The sequence below is a fragment of the Helicoverpa armigera genome, chromosome 2, assembly GCF_030705265.1.
Source record: "Helicoverpa armigera isolate CAAS_96S chromosome 2, ASM3070526v1, whole genome shotgun sequence".
In the NCBI taxonomy this organism is placed as follows: Eukaryota; Metazoa; Arthropoda; class Insecta; order Lepidoptera; family Noctuidae; genus Helicoverpa; species Helicoverpa armigera.
Genome location: NC_087121.1, coordinates 14,213,843 through 14,227,088, shown reverse-complemented (window position 1 = coordinate 14,227,088; position 13,246 = coordinate 14,213,843). Strand labels below are relative to the sequence as shown.

Genomic DNA, 13,246 nt, shown 5'->3' with positions numbered 1-13,246 from the left:
TTCGGAGTTCATTACGTAACGATGTAACATTTAATATTATTTTTCCTACATCTTCGTAATTCTGTGATTATTTGTTATAGTTTTAACTAGTGAATCGATGTATTTGAATTAGAGTTGTTTCAGTATTGCATGTATGATGAATGTGTCGGAAAATAAATGTTATTTTTTCAATAATACACCTGATGTTTGGAATTTATCCTAATTTATATGCTCCTCAAATAATTTTTACAGCTTGTCTATACTGCAAGTTGGTTTGGTAATTACGTTATAAACACCAGCGGACTTCGTTTGTCCTGTAGGTACTTAATGCGTCTCACATTTTAAACACTCAAAGTATTTGTGTTCAAAATGATTATGCATTCTAGATCAGGTCAGTATGTGACACACTTGTAAAATCTGGAGCTTAGTCACATTTCCTCGAAGCGACTTCGCCAAGTACCCTCAACGTATTCGCTGCGCTTACGCAGTGTGTTCATTGCGCATCTTGCGTACGTTAATAAAACGTGCCATGAACAACTCTAAACCTCCATTATCTTCTTCTCTCGTGTGCCTACAACATCAGTAGCCCTCGATTTCTCTGGGAATGTAACTCGATCTAATGTTCATAGGACCAGTTATCAAATAAACTAATCGAATTCATATTGATTACGAAATAAATTGGTGTATGTCTGATACGTAGGTGTGTGGACCTGTGTGTACCTGGATAAAATATAGAACAATGCTAATCAGAGATCATCAAATTCAAATAAATAGTAAAAATTATTGCACAAACTTAAGAAAAAAGGCAATTGCAGTAAAGGAAATGAAATTACACTCTGGACTATAATTTACTTTCTTTATTTCAACAGCATATACCACCTACTTAGACATTAACACAATTCATCGTGGCACTAGGCCAAGTATTCATTTACCAGTAGTTAAGTTGGAAAGGTTTCCGTGGCGCCTCTCCCAAATCATGCGGTGCTTTTGCTTCATGTACGCCTTGCGAGCATCACCGTAAGCTCCGAGATCACCATCTATAATAATCAATACATTAAATACTACTAACCCAAGAAACAGGAAACATCTTGAAATACTTTACAACGGTTGTGTGAGATTTCTGTTTATGATATTTTTAACACTGATGCCATCATGGCATAACAGAGAAGATCCTTTTGTTTGGGCTGTATTGGGTCCTCATTATGTTTATCTGTATGCTTTTATCACACAGGACAGAAATGTAGCAAAGATGCCACAAAGAAGATAGGTTAGGTGGCTTCTTGTATGTAGGTCAATAAAACATAATGGTGGTTGAGATCAGTTACTAACAAGTTCAGGTTCCTTGTCAAATCAAAATTAAGTAAAAGGTTAGTCTTGATTGATTGATGATTTTGTTTTGAAAATATGGGCGGGTACTAAAGAAGGCATGGGGGAGCTAGTAAAGTTCCTCGTCCCCGAATAGCCACATTTTGGCATGCTACGTTCATAGGAGATTTTGCATCATAACACCACCGCTAGTCATTTTGTTCTCTACGGTTTGTCTCAATTTTATTGCATTAAATGTTCATCAGATGTAGCAGACACACAATTTTGTTTTTAATTATTTTGTTTATTTCAGATCAGACACTGATTGATTAGCTTGAAACTACTTCTATTGGCCTATTTATCCATCATCCATGCTTAATGCAACCGGTACCTAATGGTAACCAGTATATTGATTATTAGGTAGTTAGAATGTCAGTTGCAAGTGAATTCACAACTGGAACAGTAGACACTTACATTTGATGAACCAGGCTTCTTCACCATCCTTGTATTTGTCCCAAAGAGGTTTACACTTAGCATGGTGGTCAGGGTTTTCATACACCATGCAGTCCTCAAAACGTTGACGCAAGATGGCTAATATTTCAGAGTCCACAGCTCTGAAATAATAAAAGATTTCATTCAATTAGGTGTCCTACCCAAAAGATTAAATTCACTGTTTTTTGAGTAGCACTCTGATATTTTGATCAGCTCTTAAAATGAATAGTTTTATTAGCAGCAATAGTGCATATTCTTAAGTGGAGTCAAATCATATTGACTATGGTTTGGATATGAAATGATAATAGGGTAAACATTCATAACATTGAATAAAGAGTTAACCTATCACGTTTAAACTGGGAGTTCGCTTCGAAATCGCAGAGCACGTCATCATCGTAGCACTGATCGATGGTAGGTACGCGGCGGAACTTCTGGTGGTACCATGGGTACTTCTTCTGGTTCGGCTCAACGATTTTCTCTGAAACACAACAACATTATTCGTTTACGCACTTACATAACAATCAACTGTTTTTACTTTTATCAATTTATACCTCGGAATTGAGTTACAGGCGCATCGATGGTCGCGTAAAGAGCACTCATAAACGCTCTAAATATATTATCATCTTTATAAGGCGCTTCGCCTTCCTTCGTCATGATTAAAATGTAAAACCAACCTGGAAGTGAAAAATAATGTAAGGGTTGGATTTTGACAGGCCCTAGTTTTACTGTCACTTTGACAGATGTCACAGGTAACGCAGTCTATTCTGTCATTTATTTTTTATAAATTTTAGCTGTAGCTGGCAGCAAAAATGTTGATAATAATTATCTTATGTGACCTCAATTTATTGCTTAAATTAGATGAAATAATTAATTAATTTCGTTCAATCATATAAACAAAATCTGTGCCCTATACGTATGTATAAAAAAATATGGCGGGTATTTCGAATTTCCTTCTAGGATTTTACAACGGTATTCAGTTCTTCGCGAGAAGTTTTTACAAAAAATACACACAGTTTTCATTGACAAGCTTTGTTTGACCGAATTTAGCTGCTAATAAAATGTAGTTATGAGCAAATCACTGTTCTTTTACATCGACTGCTTATCCTTCGGCCGAAATAATGACGAAAACTGCTTATTTGACCTCCTCAACCCAGGATATCCGATACACCCTGGTAAGGCTACTTGTCTGGTGGTGTGTGACTTCTGACTACCCGTAACGACTGCCAAAGATGTTCAAATGACTAAGGCGGATTCAGCTTTGGCGGCACATAGTCGTGGTCAAGTAACCATTCAGCCCGGGCGGACAAGCCCTTGTTATGGTCCGGCTACACGCTCAGTCTTGCCTGCGCAGTCCGGTTTGTGCATTCATGACTGTGCAAAAAGACGGAACACCGTGTAGTGGCCATACGGTGCAGGTAAGCTCGTGCAAACTAACTGTGCAGTCCCTAGTTGATTTGTACAGATCTATGAATTGGGTTAAAAATTCTTTAGAATAATTTCTAACATCACTCATATTTACGACGACGACGTGTACCTACAATATTTCTATATTATAATAATTACGTCGGACTGTTGCGCGGCTTGAATAACCGGCCACACGTTCAAGTAAAACCGTGCAAGTCAAGTTTGCGCAGTCCAAATCTTCAGCATGTCGACGATCGCACAAGCCGCGCTTTCAAGACTGCGCGAGCTACCGTCTCGCCGTCCACACGCGCGCGCTTACCTGCGCAAACAGGTTTGTACAGGCATGCTCGCAGGCAAGACTGAGCGTGTAGCCGGGCCATTAAATGACAGCCGTGATTCACCAATTTAACGTGCCTTTTAACAGGGAGAAATTCGTCATTACAAGATTACCAGACATCGACCGGTCTACAATAAGCATTGCTGGACCTAATGAGCGCATCCAGCCGTGCTCTCGCTGTGGCCGCATATTGGGCTGACATAGTGTAGTCTCAATACCTAGGTACATGACAGTTATGGACACGAAAGAAGAAGAAGAAGCATTGCTTACCCTTATGGTCGTACGAACCATGCGGCTGCAACTTGTCCACGAGCTCATATTGATATACATACCTATATTTATAATAATATTAAATTACTGAAATCCAAAATGTTGTTCCTAAGGTCAGCAACAATAAACACAACAGAACACGAAGTTAAATTCATTCAGGTATCTTTTTGTAGGTAATGTTTTATTCTATACTTCACTACATAGTATAAAACAAAGTCGCTTTTTCTGTTCCTATATCCCTTTGTACGCTTAAATCTTCAAAACTACGTAACCGATTTTAATACGGTTTTTTAAGGGTGCTCTTTAAACAGGCTTCTTTTTAATATCATTATTCGCCCCCAAAAAAGTATGTTGCCTTTTAAATTACTAAGTCAGCCACAATTAATAAAGTGTCGAGCATCTTAATAATACTATCTTAGCCACTTGCTATCTTCCACTCTAAATACAACTCAGCATGATGGTTATTTTTTTGCATCTAAATTTGTAGCATGCATTCTAACAGTAAACTTCTTAAATATTATTAGGTTACATCAGAATATTTATTTAGCTTCTAATTTTTTAACTCGTACTGAGTTTTTTGTTTAAAATATAACACATCCCATATTAATTGACCCAGTATGGAAGTAAGTATGCAACATTCAGCAAGCATGGCTTCTGTCACGGCTCCGGCGCTGCGTGGCTCCGGCGGTCCCATGCGAGCTTATCGTCGCAGATGGTTTTCACGCTCACCACCGCAGCTTCGGCTTCGGCTTTGCCTCAGCCGCGGCGGCGAGCCTTATAACTACAGATAGCGCGCGAGTTGAATGCAGAGCTTAGGAATGCGGTATGATAGTTGACAAGGATGGCACAGTACTACACTGCAGGCGCGTGAGGTGGGGCGTGCGGGTGGCGGGGGGCTCTTTACCTCAGACCCCGACTGCATTCAACTCGCGCGCTATCTGTACCTGCGCCTCAGCTCGCAGGCCGCCTCGCCCCTCCGCGCCTACGCGGTTTTGAATTACACTCTAGGGGTAGGGCAGACAAGACTAGGTACGTGGAGTCGGTTTTGCAGCGATTCATTTTCGTCATTAACTTAAATTTTTTATACAATGATTTTAATTGAAGGTTATAAATGGCAATATGCTAATTAAAATGAATCCAAATTAAATTCTACCATCAAAAAAAAAATGAGGCCGAGTTAGTAAATTAGATGACAATGTATAAATAAGAAGGACAAGTTACAATAATTGATGATCTTTTATTGAAGCTTTCTAGTAGTTGGCGTTGTAAAAAAGACGAATTAGTTTATTAGAGACTATGTCATTTGCTCGTTGCTTAGTTATAAAATTAGAAGTTTAATCATGTGTCCAATAAATAATTTTGTGGCTAGACTTATAATTTCCCTTTTTTTAATAGATAGAGTGATTAAAGAGGAAGGTTTTTATGTATAGTAACATACATTAAATGGTGGGTAAATACTGTTATCCCGAGCGAAGCCGGAGCGGGTCGCTAGTATATAATAAAGAGGAACTATTTTTTTTGGGTTTGTTTGCATCCTTGTGCCGTAAGGCGTCGAAACTACTGAACCGATTTAAAAAATCTTTCACTTTTGGGAAGCTAAGCTATCTCCGAATAACATAGGCTAAGGCGTCGTCCTAATTGGCAGCGATCGCGCGATGGCGCGATGCGTTTTTCATCTCACGATCTCACTTGCGAGGTTCCGAGGTTCAAATAGGACACTCTGATGAAATCTGTATGTTTGAACTCATCGAACGACGAGAACGCATCGTGTCATCGTACAATCGCTGTCAATTAGGACGACGTCTTAGATGAAAAACGCATCGCGCCATCGCGCGATCGCTGCCAATTAGGACGACGCCTAAGTGTCAAAATATGCAACATTAAATAAGTAATACAATAATAACCCTTTTTTTACCAACTATGTTGGGGTCGGCTTCCAGTCCAACTGGATGTAGCTGAGTAACAGTGTTTTACAACCAGCGACAGCTCTATCTGACCTCCTCAACCCAGTTACCCGGGCAACCCAATACTCCTTGGTTAGACTGGTGTCAGACTTACTGGCTTCTGACTACCCATAACGACTGCCAAGGATGTTCAATGACAGCCGGGACCTATAGTTTAACGTGCCATCCGAAACACAGTCATTGGTGTCTAAGAAATACTTAGAAAAATTGCGTTGGTACTTGCCTGACCTGGAATCGAACCCGAGCACTCACATTTGAGAGGTTGGTTCTTTAACCACTAGGCCACCACGACTTTGTAAATGGGAAAAGTGAGTGCTATTTTTTTATATCAGAATCGTTAAAAGTTAAATTGTAACAAAAATATGCATAAAGGGGCCCGATTCTCCTAATTTTACTTAAGCGACATACGATTCATATTCGACTGCGATCCAATCACGACTCCATTACGATTGAAGCGTATTCCGCTATTTTTTTCATATAGGTACCTCATAAAGGTTCACCTATTGCTATATGTATGTATGTACGGCATATTAGGTAGGTACTGTTCCCTTTTTTAACAGAATGTTTTTCTTTTATGTCAAGTTAAGGTCAGTGAGATGAACATGTGCTGAGTTCAGTATGTACAAAAAAAAAGAAAAGTCGAAGAGTACAGACAGATCGAAGGACTTTCTTAATAAATTATTTCATTGTGCGTGCGAAGACGCCGCCGCCAATATAAATAATAAACAGGACTTAGTAGAAGCCTATCATAGCCTCCCGCTACGCTATGCTACCTAATTGTTATTTTGGTTCTGTATGTAGAATGTTCTTAAGTTCTTTCCTCCAAAAAATTATTTACCTGTTCCTGAAATAGAAAATGATTTCAACAAAGAATTGGCCTGAATCATTCATATGGAAACTACGGAATGTTTTGTTAAATTTGAATATTTTCCCCATCAGAAAGAAAATTGTTTTCCGATACCATGTTGTCAGTTTGTGTTCCGGAAATTCCTCCACGCATCGCGCCTGATGTGAGGGTGCATTCGACAGCTGATAGGCCTAATACAATCTTCTTGTATAGCTAGACTCTACATTGAGCGTCAAGTCATTGAACGAAGGGCGGGGGCGCGCATGCGTAACTGATACCTACCAATTTGGGTTGCTATTTCACCGCTACAGTCGCTTTCGTGGTGGAAAACATTATTTCAATACTGTATAAAATGTCTAACCCCAAAGGTTGCATCTTCTCGATTTCGCATAGTAACGTCAGTTAAATTTTTGACGTCTATCCATTTTAAAGTCACGGTTCACAGTGTTCAGTCTTATGAAAGCTTTCAGTTTCATGTTTCCTATTTTTGCTTTCCTTTGGACTAAAGTGTAGGCGTTGTATAAAAATGTGTTAGTTCGGATAACTGATAATATTGGGTTGGGGGGGTCAAGGGTAAAGAAAGCTCTTCGGGAGCTTGCAACCCGTTTGCGAGAAGTCCTGTCAATCCACCATTGCGTGTTAGGTTAGTGTGGGAAGGCGTCGTGTTGTGTTTTGACGCGGCACGCGGTAGCGGAGCGCGCGGCGGTATGGCGCTACAGCCCTGGTGACTCAGTCGTGTGGCGCGCGCGTTAGCGGCCACTGTTCTCCCAGTGCTCATGCGAGTGCAGTGTCGACGCGATGAAGTGGCGCGCGGCGCCTTCCCGCGCCAAAGAGCGCGCCAATATCAGTTTCTTCATCTTCATCATGTTCTTTGCGGTGTTTGGTGTCATAATCCTCACTGAACTGCTGCCGCTGGAACGGCCCAATGAGCCTGGTTCCGCAAGATCGCGTAGCGAACATCTGCAGGTCAGGAACCCTGTTTATTTATCTTCTTAGATTCCTATAGTTAATAGTGTTCTGTTCAATATTTTAGTATAGGTACAAAAGAAGTCAAAACATGGAAAAGAGACATGACTTTTTGACAAAAAAATATACATGCCCACCGTCACTGCTGAAAATGAGAATGATGTAGTAAGCCAAAACTGTTATGTTTCTAACATAAAACGGTTTTTTGGGAACCATGAGAAGAGAATTTTTTTGAAATGTGCTAATGAGTCAAAGAATATTATGACATAGGTGTTAATAATAACTGGAAATGCAACAGAATAGCATATTTTTGAATCAATGTTTTAGAGTATGTAATAATTAAATAAGAAGACAAAATATAAAACCAGTTAAGATGGCGTTTACTGGAGAGATTAACATTATGAGGTCAACATTCATTTGCTCGAGGGGAACATTGTTTGAATGCGAACCCGGTCTTATGAATGGAGAAGCTTATTAATGGTCTATTAAAGTCTATTTATTAGTGGCACTGTGAACACCGTAAGACTCGAGCTTTGTTTGATAACACATTCCTTACGTAAGCTTTGTTTTGATTGAGAGTCAAACAAATATTTACGTCCAAACGGTCCAAATGGACTTAAAGAACTGACAGCGTTATATTTACCGGGACTAGAATTTGGAGCTGGCCTATGACCGTGTTTTAATCGGAGAATATATTAACAACTCAACAGGTTTTTGCAGAATTTGTTGGAATGATTAGTTACCTGAGTTTTGTTGGCAGGGGACATAATATTTGTTTAATGGGTGACCTGAATTCTGCATGTTTCTGAGTATTTCGGATTTGCTTTGAGGATAACTGATGGCACAACTAGTATCTGACTGCTACCAAGGCAGGTAATAGAAGAATATCCCGTATGATATCTGAATTATTGTAGTGTAAAAAATTAATAAGTAGCTAGAGTTCAATAAATGGCTCCATAAAATTTAGATTTCGATTCGATTTCCGTCAAAGAGATAAAAGGGGACACATTGATGCTCACGATGCTCCTGTGAATAATACTTTTTGTTATATATAAGTTTACAACTATTATTGCACTAATTATGTTGACTTAAGGGAGAAGCCGGCTGACCCTACTCTTGAAATGCAGGTTTTTGACCGAAGAACTGGTTTTTGCGAGCATAACCTTGGCGGAGATCGACTCCCTCGAATTTAAATAAGTATATGGTTCATGGATAAGTCTGAACGAGACAATCATCATTCCCAATTTCTAAAAACACAAAATTTGTCAGTTGGTGAACTTAGTTTATCGCGCAACTGGTACTTAATTAAATTGTATTAATTGAATAACGTATAAATCTACCTACTTATCGGATTGGTTAAATCGTGCATGTAATAATGTATGGAACATAACGCCTCTTTGTTAACGAAACAATATATCAAGCAAGGAGGAAACTAGGCCACAGAATTATTATTTTAAAATGTGACTGTTTGGAATGGCGCTGGTCTAAAAATAAATTGAACAGCGGATTCCAAAAATAGAAGAATCATTAAAACTGATTAGAACCAGATAACAATTCACATTTTGTAATATTTTTATTCTAATCATACTATTTGGGCGCTGCGTAATCTGAGTGGTTATTTTACATACGCAAAAAATCCCACAGATAATTAAATTAGAGAATAAAATAAAAGAAAAATAATAATTGATATCTGCAATACGAACGATCTAATAGAATGAATTGGCAAATAAGAGTGTATCTTAATAAAGACTTAAAAGCTACTTCATCTGTGACAAAGGCTAATTACATCTTGGACTAAGTTGAGCAATCCGCACTCAGGAAGTTAGTGACTTATATTTTTTGTCTCTTTGAGTCTTTTCTGATAAATAAGATAATCTGTTTCTAAGTTCACACAGTCTAAGATGGCTAAACGGTCAAAATAAGTCAATTCTTGTGTTCAGTTCGCTTTTTCGCATTACTACTTCAGTTTTGCAATAACTTACAAAATAGACCTCGAAAGTATATTTAATAAGAAGCTGTATACGTGCTGTAGGGATTCGTAAAATATTATTTTCTAAATAAAAACTTCTTAATGTTGCAGAAAAGCTAGAAAGTTACTAGACACGTAACACGTAGCTTTTTTACAAAACTGCTCCAGATTACTCAGGTTAATGTGTTTCCAGCCTTGTTTTTTTTACAAAAAGCTTTTTCCATTCAAGTTTCGCGTTAGTTTCGTTGAAACAACAGCGTGCGAAACAAAAGTTCAGCTACTTCTATCTGTACTCATTAGTAAGTGGAATACATTAAGATGGTTTAAAATAATGTTTTTAGTGTACCTCTTGTTTATTTAAAGCTTCGTGCTGATAGTGTGTATCTTCGTTTACTTACCTCTCCATGTTGAGATTCTGTTTCAGAAAATTCTTTAGAAGTTTCTTAGAAACGTTCAATTACCGTCATCATCATCATCATCGTCATTATATCAGTCTATTGCCTTCTATTTTTAAAAGTAGGCCTCCGTCAATCCTATTTTTAAAATTTCTAGAGAAGAAGATTAAAAAGAGGAAATAAAACTTTTTTAATACCGACGTCGCAGTTACAGCCGGGAATCATAACATTTTCGGAAACAAATAATGGTTCATTAAATGACAATCAATGGATAAATGATGTAATTTTACTTATCTTAAACTTTACGATGTCTCAAGTTCGTGTCCTTTTACCCCGAATGGTAAGTCCGAAGTTTGCCATTAGCGACACCCCGATGAATAATTTAATGACAATATTAAGATTAAGACAATAAACGCTTTCAGAGAGCATCGTTTATTATCAAATTGCTGGCTACAAGAGACTACATTAAGCATTAAGTATTTGCGACTGACTTCCATTAGATTAAGGATCTTTGCTGTGTCTCTAGGGAATAAAAGCATTTTAGCGGAATCGTATAAATGAATAAGTAGGTCTGACGGTACATTTGAGATAATCATATTGCCTTGAACAGTATGATGCCTTAATCATGTTATGAGGTTTCGATTGGATGATGACCATGTATTAAGAACATGTCCTATTGTCGGATAATATAATCAGCTAGCAATTGTATGTCCGAGTTCCCCTTTCATTTTGTCATTATTCCTTTCATGATTGTATGGGAAGTTGTACAGATAATTGGCTCGTATTATATGTTAGTTTGTTGAGCACCTGTTGCCAGGCTCAGACCAGTTAGGGTGTATAGTGCGTAGGGAGGACGCTAAGTGAATTTCCTACGTTGATCGAATTTTCAATGTCCGCGTCCGGTACGCTCCAATTTCGACGTAACGGCAAATGCAATTTGGGCCTGATAAATTGCGTTGTGTATTTACATACAAGTTACAATCACTTACGGTATTCCAGGCAGGTTCCGACCGTTCTACCGACAGGTATTTGAAATTGTGAAATATGTTAGCATTTTGGTTTGAGGTATCTCTTTTGTGTTAGAAATTGATAATCAATGATCTACTGTTGCCTATTGTTTGACATTATAATTGAGTTTAGGGCTAAGCCCAGTTAAGGGTCACTTTCAGTAGTTACTGTATTTACATACATAGCTGACATTATGACAATTACTTTTTGTTACTGTTCAGGTTAGTTATTTTCATTGAACTCAAAGTGACGTGTCCTCGAAATTATTCGTATTTCATAATTTAAATTATTTAACCTACACCCAAAAAATGATAAACAGTAAATAATAAAACCCTTTATATTATTGCTACCCAGTTCAGAGTGCAAGGCAACCAGCTCTGCATTAAATGAATATTGCAAGCGGTTGCAATATCAGTTACACAGCGTTGAAATTGATATCTCTTCGGTGGCGGCACAGTTGTTCAACGAAGTCAACTTTATCATTGTGTTTACTCTGGAAATTACAATTAAATAATTGTTTTGTTAATTGGTGAATTGGTATTGTTTGAAGTTTAAAAGATATTATCGCCGTACCAATACCTACCAGTACCGTAATGGTTGCTTTTTTTTCAGTAAATATTGAGTCTTGATCTAGACTCAAGCACATACTGAAAATAAAATCAGTCTGTATCTAGATTATTTTGATAGATGTTTTATGTAAAAAAATTGTAAAGCGCAATAAGTTGACGTCTTAGAAATGTAGTTATACTTATTGACCAGACTCAACATGGATTCAAAGAGTAAGGTGTGTATTTACATAAATTGATTTTAGATCAATAAAATATTAAGAAACTAAATTAAGAGGGGGTATAAGCGTTCACGATTTTAATCGTTCGACTGAAATCCGCTTAGATAAAACTTTTTTACATAGAATAACTTTGCCTCATTGAATTTTAATAAGATTATAATATTTTACTAAACGACTTAAAAGCGAACAGAAAGCAGTCTTTTGTGTTCAAAATTGATCTTAATCGATTAGAAAGTTTTCATAATAAATATTTTTCATAGTCTTTTATGTACCTACCTACTGTTTTACGTAGTAATTTAAATACCTTATTAAGTTTAAATACGATGTTTGTAAATCAATAACTAATATTTTTAGCATTCCGAAGGTTGACCACTTTTCAGTAATTCGAGGTAAGTATTGATGCGTAAGGGAAAGGATTCCCCATCATACACGAAAAACATATTTATTCATCTATCCACAAAATTGGGGTAAGATTAGATAAACATGCGTGTATCACCGTATCGCTCAATATTTTTGCTCTCATCATTCGACAGGTTTCATATTACGAGAGCTATACGTAAACAAAACTTAAGTAAACTAATTAACTTGTTAATGTAACATGGATGACAGTAATTAGTTGGGCTATTACTTACTGGGAACAATATGGTGTAGGTCGGTGAGTTCAGTGGATTTATGTTCCACTTTACTTCGTGGGGTAGGGTCAGATAACAAGCGCTTGCTGAGCTTTTTGTTATGCACTTTTCTGTTGTTTAGTGCCCTAAAGGGTGACCAGAGACAACAATCATGATCAACATGATAGTAGGTATGGTTAAAATATTGGATTGATGTAAGATTATATTACCAAAAAGCATTAACAACTTTCGTCAAATCTCAAAATTGTTTGTGGGTTGTGGGTTGATTTGAATTAGAGGGGAAAGAGAATTCGTATTCATATTGTTTATTGCAGAGTAGAGAATTAAGTTTTATCTGTGCATACCTACCTATATTTCACGATTGGTATGCTATGTAACGGTGCAGTTTTTCGGGAAAAAGCCAACCAAAAACATCGCCATAAACCCGTGCATTTGAGCCCGATCGATAAGATTTTCAATTCAAAATCCACGTTGAGTATCGTTCCAGAATACGAGAAACAAACCTGAACGCCGTGAAACAAAGCATAGGTACCAAATATTTGTTCCTATAAAGGCGGTGCTACACTTATCGGTTGTTGTAAATATGCAACGCTAGGAAAGCAAACAATCGTATTTGTCGATAATAGTACAGGAATCTACAGATACGTGAATTTTTGGGTTTTTCAGTACGGTTCAAAGTGTTTGTATAATGATATTTGTACTGGCGTCCCTTACTGCTTTCGCATTCTTTATGATGGGACTTGACTATTGACCGGAAAGGTACTCCCTCACTGCGCATTCACCTGTAATGTAACGTTGCTTTGTGAATTGCATCAGTGAGGGAAACTTGCTGCGATAAAAATCGAGCATTGGGTACATGAGTGAGGGAGTAGTATCGAGCAATGTTTTCCA

At 37.6% G+C, this 13,246-nt stretch overlaps 2 protein-coding genes across 2 annotated transcripts in view; one reads left to right on the top strand and one right to left on the bottom strand.

Moving 5' to 3' along the window:
* Positions 1 to 816: 816 nt before the first annotated feature.
* Positions 817 to 2,512, bottom strand: LOC135118508 (NADH dehydrogenase [ubiquinone] 1 beta subcomplex subunit 10-like). Its single transcript, XM_064040786.1, has 4 exons — positions 2,328 to 2,512; positions 2,119 to 2,254; positions 1,759 to 1,898; positions 817 to 1,016 (listed from the first exon to the last, which is right to left on the bottom strand). Exons 1-4 carry the CDS (start codon positions 2,428 to 2,430, stop codon positions 904 to 906), a joined length of 492 nt encoding a protein of 163 aa, XP_063896856.1. The 5' UTR covers positions 2,431 to 2,512; the 3' UTR covers positions 817 to 903.
* A 4,652-nt stretch (positions 2,513 to 7,164) lies between these two features.
* Positions 7,165 to 13,246, top strand: part of LOC135118768 (uncharacterized) — a 71,549-nt gene continuing 65,467 nt past the window's right edge. The window contains exon 1 of the mRNA XM_064041622.1: positions 7,165 to 7,564. Coding sequence (XP_063897692.1) covers positions 7,397 to 7,564 — 168 coding nt within the window. The 5' untranslated portion in view covers positions 7,165 to 7,396. The remainder of the gene's footprint in view (positions 7,565 to 13,246) is intronic.